Source organism: Eurypyga helias, unplaced genomic scaffold (genome assembly GCF_000690775.1).
Source record: "Eurypyga helias isolate BGI_N326 unplaced genomic scaffold, ASM69077v1 scaffold20479, whole genome shotgun sequence".
In the NCBI taxonomy this organism is placed as follows: Eukaryota; Metazoa; Chordata; class Aves; order Eurypygiformes; family Eurypygidae; genus Eurypyga; species Eurypyga helias.
In genome coordinates this window covers 3,846-13,368 of record NW_010271643.1, presented here as the reverse complement: position 1 = coordinate 13,368, position 9,523 = coordinate 3,846, and the positions used below count along the sequence as shown (strand labels likewise).

Below are 9,523 nucleotides of genomic sequence, written 5' to 3'. Positions count from 1 at the left end.
GGTTGGAACTAGATGATCTTTATGGTCCCTTCCAACCCAAACCATTCCATGATTCTGTGATTCTATGGTTCTGCTGACGCTGATTACATTATGATGTACACTGAAGTGTTAGGGCAGTACCTGGTGACAAACATTTAGAATTTGGCACACTTCATCCAACCAGGGAGAAATCCTCAACCACCTCACCTTCAGCAGGTCACCTCCAGATTATCAGCAAGAAGAGCTGCTCTTGTACGTCTAACGACTGCTCTGGCATTGTTATGGCAACACAGCCGACTAGACACGGCACACCGCTCGGCCTTATCTCTCACCCCCAGCTATCTTATGCTTTTACGGCAAAATACACGACCAGGGCGTAGCAGCACAAAAGACGGAATTCAAAAAGGAGGAGGAAGAATGTTGATATTGGTTAATAACATAAGATTATCCTCAACCTTTCTTGTTAGTTCTAAGCTATTTAATTATAAAACGTTTTGAAACTAATTGATTTAAGATGTAACTAAGTAGAAAAGCCTGGGAGAGCATATGGCTGGGTGACTCTCACAGAGTGACCTCTAAAGCCAAGCTGCACTACGCACACTGCACAAACCGTAACGTTCATGTGTGAACCGATTTCACTCTACAATTAAAGGTACAGAACTACAGACACTGCCCAGGCACATCCGTGCAGCACACTGAAGCCACAGAGAGCGCAAGCAGAAACAAACAAGTTTGGATAGACACTACATATACAGAAGTGACAACCACTGATTTTTTTTAGTCCCTTCTCCATTAAAAGTCACTCCTATGACTCCTGAAGAAATGTCCCTTTCCATTTCTCTTCCATAGAAAAGTATTCTACCTTCTTCTTTCCCCACTGTGTGTCATTCTTCAGGTGAAAAGCGGTACTAATAATCATCATTAAAAATTTACCTGGCTACTTTCACCATCTTTGGATTGTATTGCTTAAGTAGAGACAGCAACGTTTTCATTGTTTTACCAGTATCGATTATATCCTGCAAATAAAACACTCGTGTAAGAAAGAATATCAAACAGGTCAGAGTAGCATTTTCAAGTTTCTACCACAGAAATTGCTCATCCACAACAGCATGAAAATACGCCAAAATACTGTTTGTAATCAAATACAGGTGACAGGTAACACCACGCTGTGCTTACGCAACCACGCTCGGTAAAGTGATCACCGCGTTAACAACAGTGCTTGTGGATAGCCATGACTTTGAAAGCAGTTACTGAACTATGACCTTCTTTTGGAGATTTTATGGCTTGTGCTGCTTGCAGCTATTAGACAAACAGTGTTTAATTCAAATATGATAAGAGTAACATTAGCCTTGCCATTCAGCTCAGTTACAGGCAGATGTATGCAACAGAAAGAAAAGTAAGACAGGAAAATAGGCAGAACCACCCGTTATTGCAATTAAAGAAAAAGGAGTGTAAGTTGCATTACAGATCCAAGAAATAGCTGAAGAAACTGCACTGTGAGTATCTGGGTGCAAATCTAAAGTCGAGATTCAAAACGCACTAAAATGAATTTTGACACACCATTTTAATCCCATCCATTGCACACATGAGCAGAAAGAAAGAATATACAGTTTACAGCTGAAGCATTAGAAATGGACTCATCTGGACCAAAATAATCCCACAATCTTTAGAGGGACAGTCCTTACTCTGGCCTGAAATCAAGTCTCTTTGAAGTGAAGGAGGTAGATAACACAGAAGTTGCAATGTCCTGGTTTCAGCTTATTTTCCCATGACTCCCAATTAAAATAAAAATCATACGAAGAAGTCAACAGAGCACCCTTCGGCAGTACCAGCTTTAACACTTAAAGCTTTTAATCATGGTTATAAACTCAAGAAAAGCAAAAGGCGTACAGATACAGAGATAAAAGTAGGTGAATAAACAGTAGCTCCTTCCATAGTGTAAAATTAAACCAGAAGCTCTTACTGGTTTTGCATTGTGCGATTATCTGTTTATTGGAGGTAAAGCTGCATTTTGTTCAGCTTTTTGGGCCCATTAAAGGGATGCTGTATAGAAAAGCCTGGTGCTCTGGTGCACAAGGTATTAAACCTACAATAAAAGTGCATTTTTGTTGTTTGACAGTTAAAATGGTGATCGGCAAAAGGGTTCATATCTGACAGTGTGTAAGACAAGTCACTGGATAGGTGATTCACTGAAGAAATGAGAACCTAACTGAGTTAGCTGTCTGGGACACTAACGACATACATTCACCTGAAATGGAGCAGATACTTAGTTAAACACACCTGCCTATACGAACCAAAATCGACTTCAAACGACACGACCGGTCACACAGGTGACTGCTGTATACATACTATTTTGGTAGGAGTTTGGGAACTGAAAGTGCTCCCTGTGGAATAATATAAACTTCTCAAATTAAAAAAAAACATACATAAACCCCACACTTTAGGTGAGGAAACATCCTTCCCTTCGGCCGCTGACTCAATTGCCATAGCTGTTTCTTTGCTTACAAACAAGCCATTCCCATTATTTGGAGCCTTAAGACATTCTTAGATCACACATCCATGTTTTCTGTCTACTGCTGCTGCTTCCCTACCCTGTCAATCTTACCCAAGAACTTCCTTTGTCAACGAGACACCTACTGAACATAAGCAACACTGTCCATGAAGAAAGAAGTAGGAAAGCAAGAATTAAGCAACAGTACCTACTAGGAAATCAAACTGAGGTGTGCTGTACCTCGTGTCATCCCAAGAACCATGACAAGAGAGTGGAATGGGAATTTAGCAGTTGCAAAATGACCATTAAGAATTAGTGTTCTCTATGTCACTGTTCCCTAAACAAGTTATACACAGGGACATCCGTCTTAGATCTGTTTTTTGCATATTTTAGGATATTCCTACTAGGAACCTCTTTCTACCCCTGCAGTTTAATTTCCCAGCTTGCTGCTATAAACCTGGAACAATAATATGCTTAATATCACTTTGATCAGGCTACTTTTTAATTTTTTTTAAAAAAGGCATTTCAGCATTGACAGAATCTCAGAAAACTGAAAGCAAATGGAAACAATTTTGACATGGATATTTTCCTTGTTAAATTTGGCAGTTGAATGCAATTTCAGAATTCAAAACAGATCATTTCAAATTCAGAGCCCACTTGCAAAATTCACACCTGGAGTCAGAAGCTGGAAGCCTTGAAACCAGAATGTAGGTTTTCTGGCTTAAGAACAACTCCTATTAGAACTCTTACCAGTGACACAATAGAACTTCCAAGTGAAACATAATACTTACTTCTACGATCAAAACATTCTGGTGGGAAGAAAAAGATAAAAAAATACATTAATATCTAGAGAATATGCCATTTCTTACATATATTAATCTCTGTATCATAGTAATTTGCAGTTAAATATTTGTACCACTGCTTATGTATGTTTACACATGTAACAGCAAATTCTACGTAGTTAACATATCAGATGCTCTAATAACAATTAGCTGGCAATGAGATTCTCCTCAGTGTCTCATGCTGAGTACAAAGTGGTCTTTAAATTATTTAGACTTTGAGAATTTCAGATACATGCAAAAGGGATCAAAACAGAGTCTACACAATGCGTATTCTTCTACAGCAAAGAGTGTCATACTACAGGGACATGTACAGTTCTGTCACACCTACATCCTTCGTACTGGACTGTGACATACATGCCTTGAATCACAGAATCACTAAGGTTGGAAAAGACCTGTAAGGTCACCCAGTCCAACCATCAACCCAACACTACCATACCCACTAGACCATGTCCTCAAGCGCCACGTCTACACGCTCCTTGAACACCCCCAGATGTGTAAGGAGAAGGGGAAAGCAACATGGTCTGAAAGCGCCGGAGGCTCTGATGCTCTAACCCCAGACATCTGGCTCACTGAGCTCCATAGAGTCACTGAAGAAAAGCAAACTCCCACATCCCAAATCCCATTTCTTCTCTCATCACTGTCTGTAACAGTAACCTCTGTTCCTAACATGGGCCGCACCTCAGGGTCTTGACGGTGTGAATTCCCATCACTGCTTCAGTGAAATGCCAATACAGCAATTAAATAATGCCACTCCCCTTTAAAGGCAGGGTGTAGACAACCCACACAAGATCGTTCTTCTCAGGCACTGCAGAAAAACAAATCTAAAACTTTGCTGACACTGAAGACAGTGAATAGCTGTTTGGGGTTTTGTTTAGGTTTGGACTAAACCGACGGCTTTGGTGGGGCCATCCTTTCTCTTAGTATAGGATGATGAATATTGAAATGAAACGCTTCCGATTTCATTTTTTTAAACTCTGTAATCTTCACACCCTCAAAGACCAGCCTTAGACCCATGCAGGCATGTGGGTTCTTCAGTGGTTTTAGTGGTTTGTTTGTTTTTAAGCATACAAAGAGCCATACCTTTCCAGTCAAGGTTGAGAGGTCATCTCCACCGATAACTTTGATATCTCCAGTTGACTGATCATTCTAAGAAAGAGGAGAGCGAGCATTAGAATTCCCATAATTCAAGTATTTTTCTCTTCCAGTAAATACCAAACTTGCAAAGTACATCACCAGTGAATGCTAATGCTTTCAGAAACACAGCACCAACAGCGTCATTATTAACTAAGAGATTACAAGTGATCAAATTCAAAGATGGGATTTCAGATTAAAGACTGTTTGGCAAGAGAGCTGCATAAACGAGGCACACTCTCTCACGTGTGACCATTACACATACATATGTATTTTAAAAGCTATGATTTGCTGTGTATTCCCTACGGATATGGAAATAAGACAAAAAGCATTTCAGTTTCCAAGCTGCATGCTGCTATATAGCTGGCAATTTGCATTTTAAACTTTAATGCTTTTGAAAGCCTTACTCTTTGAATAAGCAATCACAACAAGAATAGCCAGCAAACAAGGCACAGATTAATATTTAGAAATATAAGCTACAAAAATAGCCTAGAAAAGGCTAGAAAGAGCTTTTGTAGCCAGAAAAGCCCATGTTTGCCAAGTTTACAACAAATATTGGTAACAAATCAAATTACTTTTTATAGCAATTGAGCAGCAACCTAGGTACCATCACCACCACACAGCATTCTGCTTCAGCAAAACTAAACTTTGATACAAACATAAATGAACTGTTACATAAGAAAATTAAAAATAGCTGCTAGGAGTGCTTCACAGACCTCCAAAATTTATTTGAAGTCATTCAACTGAAGACTTTAAAGCTCGACAGTTTCTCACAGTTCACATTCAATATGCGTATTACTGTACTACTTACAGATGATGAGTACAAGTCAATAATTTCTAGTTGCAGCTTAATAGGGCTTAGCAAACTTTAGTACCACGTATCTTCCTTTCAGAAAAACGGAGGCATTTGGCTTCTGCACCCTGAAGCCCAAGCATGCTGCGCAACTACACTGACCCACAGTGAAACAACAGCTCCTTCCCAAAAATGACAGATGCAATGGAGCGGGGGCTGCAAGGCAATGGAGAGATAGCCACGTACAGCTTCCTCTTTTCCCACCCGCAGGAAGAGAGACAGCTGTGCTCTATGAACTGTAGGCAAAAACTAAAAATGTTGTCACAGAAAGGGGAAACAAACGATCCGGAGAGGCACGCACCATGTGCACGGTAAGTAACACTGGGATGACAGGAAAGAGAAAACGTATTAAAATCCTTTGGACAGCGGTGTCAATGGTTTAGGATCATAGAAGCACAGAATGGTTTGGGTTGGAAGGGACCTTAAAGATCACCCAGTTCCAACCCCCCTGCCATGGGCACGGACACCTTCCACCAGACCAGGTTGCTCAAAGCCTCATCCAGCCTGGCCTTGGACACTTCCAGGGATGGGGCATCCACAGCTTCTCTGGGCAACCTGTTCCAGTGCCTCACCACCCTCTCCGTGAAGAACTTCTTCCTGATATTTAATCTAAACCTCCCCACTTTCAATTTAAACCCGTGATACAGAATACAGGATACAGAAGTGCTGACAGCTTTAGGCATGTAAAAGCAGGTAAAGACTAACAGACACTTTCCTTTTAAGACTCCTATGACACAACATAAAACCCCCCAAATAAATTATTAGAAAAAATATCTCCTCAGGTTTACTCCATGTGTTTCAAAGAAAACATTAGCTGGAGTTACACCACTCTGAAATTACACTGAAGTGCCATGTTCCACTACCATAAGGAACATTCAGCATTGATAAAGAGTCTGCTGTTTCAGTGCATCCCATAACAAACAATAACCACACCGAACAGCACCAGTGTCACTGTGCTGAAAAAATCCACATGAAATTTGTCCAAAATGATTGCCACTTCTCCCAGCAGATACACACACTGCTACTGATGCCTGGGGTACTGGCTCGATCAACCACAAAAAATGTGATTCAGTTAAGCACTGTATTCATAAAGCTAAAGAACATCTCCTGTCTTCACCCTATCTTGAAATTACCTTAAATGGCAGCTTCTTTAAGTTTATGTTACAGGACTCTCTCTTATCTATTCCTACACTAATAGGGATTTCATCCTCCTTCCATGGAAGGATGTAAAAAACATAACTCCTTACAACACAACGATGGAGAAAGATATCACAGGTACTTGTTCCACTAAAATTATGTGCACAGATATCAGACTGGTAGTCCTCAGCGTACACGTGAGATCAGGTTCCTGATGATCTGTTTGGCTACAAAGCAACACACCACATTCAAACAAGAAAACCACCAAACTGCTGTAAACCTTCGGATTATGCCTATTTAAATACGATGATCAGCAGGGAAAACCGATCTAACCTACAGAAACTTTCCTGCTCCTTCCCACCAAGAGCCATACAGATTGCTACACTTTGTAACGCAAAACATTCCTCTGCAGGTACCGAGTTCCTGAACGATTAAAGGATAAAAAACAGTTAAAGAATTTCCGACGCTGGTTGTAACCAGATTTCCATCAGAAAGAACTTTGTTTAATAATTAAGCAATGTTTTAATTATCTTCAGGAGCATTATTTCTGATTTCAGTACTGGTAAGACTTTAATGCTTTGTGGTTTAACACATAAGAGTTTTACTGTTTAGATCTGCTTGCGCTGGCTCCCCACTGTCACTGCTGGAAAACAATAATGCTTTACAAGATCCTAACTCCTGACTCCAAGATCACCTTTTAAAAAGTCATTTTGAGTTCCTTACAGGATTTGCTATAAGGCTTGGTTAACAGAGATCTTTCAGAATATTGTCATGACCAGCCTAACCAGATTTTACCTTGTGCTCCACTGAGAATCCCTATTTTCCCGAGTGACAGCGCAACACATCCATTGCCTTTTGGCTGCCCTCCGTGACTACATAAGCAAAGTTTGCTCATTCCAAGTTTGAATGCAGGAGGCTGGTGAAAAGCCATTCTTCGTGTAGCACAAAATAAACTGCTTGTCAAGAATACTGAGATCTGGGTCTGTTCACAAACACAATCTTCCCATTTCTTAACAGCTTGCCAGATCATTAAAATTCATCTGTATGGACTCGGAAAGCTGGAGTTACGAGCAAAGTTTAATCACAGCTTGATCATGTCAGTATTCTTGGAAAATTATTTTTGGGTGCAGAACAGGATGAACTTTGCATTGCAACACAAAAAAAAAACTCCCATATGCTTAGAAATATTAAATGATCGTTTTGAAATAAGAATTGAACCTCAATTACATAAATTTCAGAACCATTACACAAGTTCAGCTGCTTTGATTATGCGACCAGGGTATTTTTAACACCTTTTATCCAGCCCGTAAAGGCAGGCAGCACGATCTAGTCATCGCATCCAAAGACAGAGACAAGAGCTAGCTCCCCTGTCAACCGCTCGTCACAGTTTGTGATGGTTTTCACATCACTAACAACGCAGATCTCTCCATCTAGTAAAGCACAGATCAAAACTACCGAGGGGAGGTAGCATTCTGACACTACTGATGACGGAAGACCATGTCAGTCTGCTACATACGTGTTCATGTTAGGACAATCTTATCCGGTCTATCAAGTTACACAGCCTAAAGGACCTAAGTCTGGGTATTACTAACAACCTGAGAGAGTTCACAGAAATCAAATGCTCGTAAATACTGTAGTTGAGGCACCAGGTAACAGGATCTCCTCGCTCACCTAGAACAAGAAAATATTCCTTTATAGAACTGGCTGACAAACAGAAAGTCCTGAAGTCAACACCTCAAGGAAAACATTCTGCCCAGACAGCTTTCTCGCTAAATTTCTCCACTTTTCTCATCTACTCGTTTTTACTACAAAACAGGCTTTTAATACCCATAAAACTTATTTTGCTACTCACTGCCCTATTAATAGCAAGGCACTGTAGTTCTGGGGAGTACCAAACAAAAGCAGCTGTAGTAGAAACGTGAACCAAAGCATGCCTAACACACCCCCATGAGCAAAGAAAACACGCGTATAATAATGCAGAATTTCTTTTTTTAACAGTTTTCTTTTCAGGTGTTTCAAATAATTTCTCCAATATTTTTTTCCGGATTAGTCAGGAAGTGGAGAGAGTGTAAGTGTGTAGTCTTTATATTGGTTTTTAAACAAGCCAAGTAAGTTAGTGGAAGTGTTCCTTGAAGAAAGCAGAAACCACACCATTTCCTCACCAAAAATAAAGGTGGGAGTCATGACTTACTATTCTTAAATGTGTTAGCCTGCAACAGGAACATCCCACTTTGTGTTGTGGCTTTTACAGGCAGAACATACGGGCATGTGGTGGCTTAGCGGTTAAGTGGAGTGGTGGCAGGAGCCTGAATCTTTTGGGGGGAGCAGAAGGAAAGGGCGTCAAGGAGTTCGCGCCTGCTGACTTAAATATGACACACAAGCACAGAGAGTACCTCGTGACATACAACCAACAGCTGGCCCAAATCTTTCTGCCCCACCTTGCCTTCTTGTGAAAGAACTTCGCTGAATTACTGCCGCACGCTCAGCAAACGTGAAGGTGGTTTCCAGGTAACCCCTGGATGGTCAGCCACGTGCATGCCTCGGGCAGCCGGGGCTGCTCATCCTGCAAACGGACTTGACTGAGGCCCTGCTCAGCTCCGGGCTTTGCCCTGAAACGTTAACGGATCACTCAGCCACACCCATGCATTCATGAAGTTCTTTGACAGCCCAAACAAAGTCTGCAAGTGACTCCATCTCTGGTTTCACAGTTCAGTGAAATGAAGGATGAAGCTGAGTTTCCAATTTCATGATCTCTCTTCTTTCTGTTCTACTGGAATGGGCACTTGTCTACAGGTGCGACAAGGAGCTTACACTGCTCGCTTGAACCCGAAGCTGCCCAGACAGAACTAACAGCATAACCTTACGAAACAATTTATTCAAACACTCCAAACTGAAAAAAAAGAAGTCATTATTTCCATGGTACAGATGGTGTTATGGAACAAATCACAAATACCATCCTGAAAACACGAGAGTAGGCTGTCGGGAAGTCAGGAAGCGCAGAGCACTAACGTACACCCATTTCTTCCTTTGACCTGCACAACCTAACCTCCTGCTTCCTTCTATAAAACTTACACAGTACCTCATGTTACA

At 41.0% G+C, this 9,523-nt stretch overlaps 1 protein-coding gene across 1 annotated transcript in view; it reads right to left on the bottom strand.

Annotated features, from left to right (window-relative positions):
* Window positions 1–9,523, bottom strand: part of LOC104515054 (hypoxanthine-guanine phosphoribosyltransferase) — a gene marked incomplete at its 5' end in the record, with an annotated part of 18,041 nt that overhangs the window by 4,791 nt on the left and 3,727 nt on the right. The window contains 3 exons of the mRNA XM_010158888.1: window positions 913–995; window positions 3,262–3,279; window positions 4,393–4,458. Coding sequence (XP_010157190.1) covers window positions 913–995; window positions 3,262–3,279; window positions 4,393–4,458 — 167 coding nt within the window. The remainder of the gene's footprint in view (window positions 1–912; window positions 996–3,261; window positions 3,280–4,392; window positions 4,459–9,523) is intronic.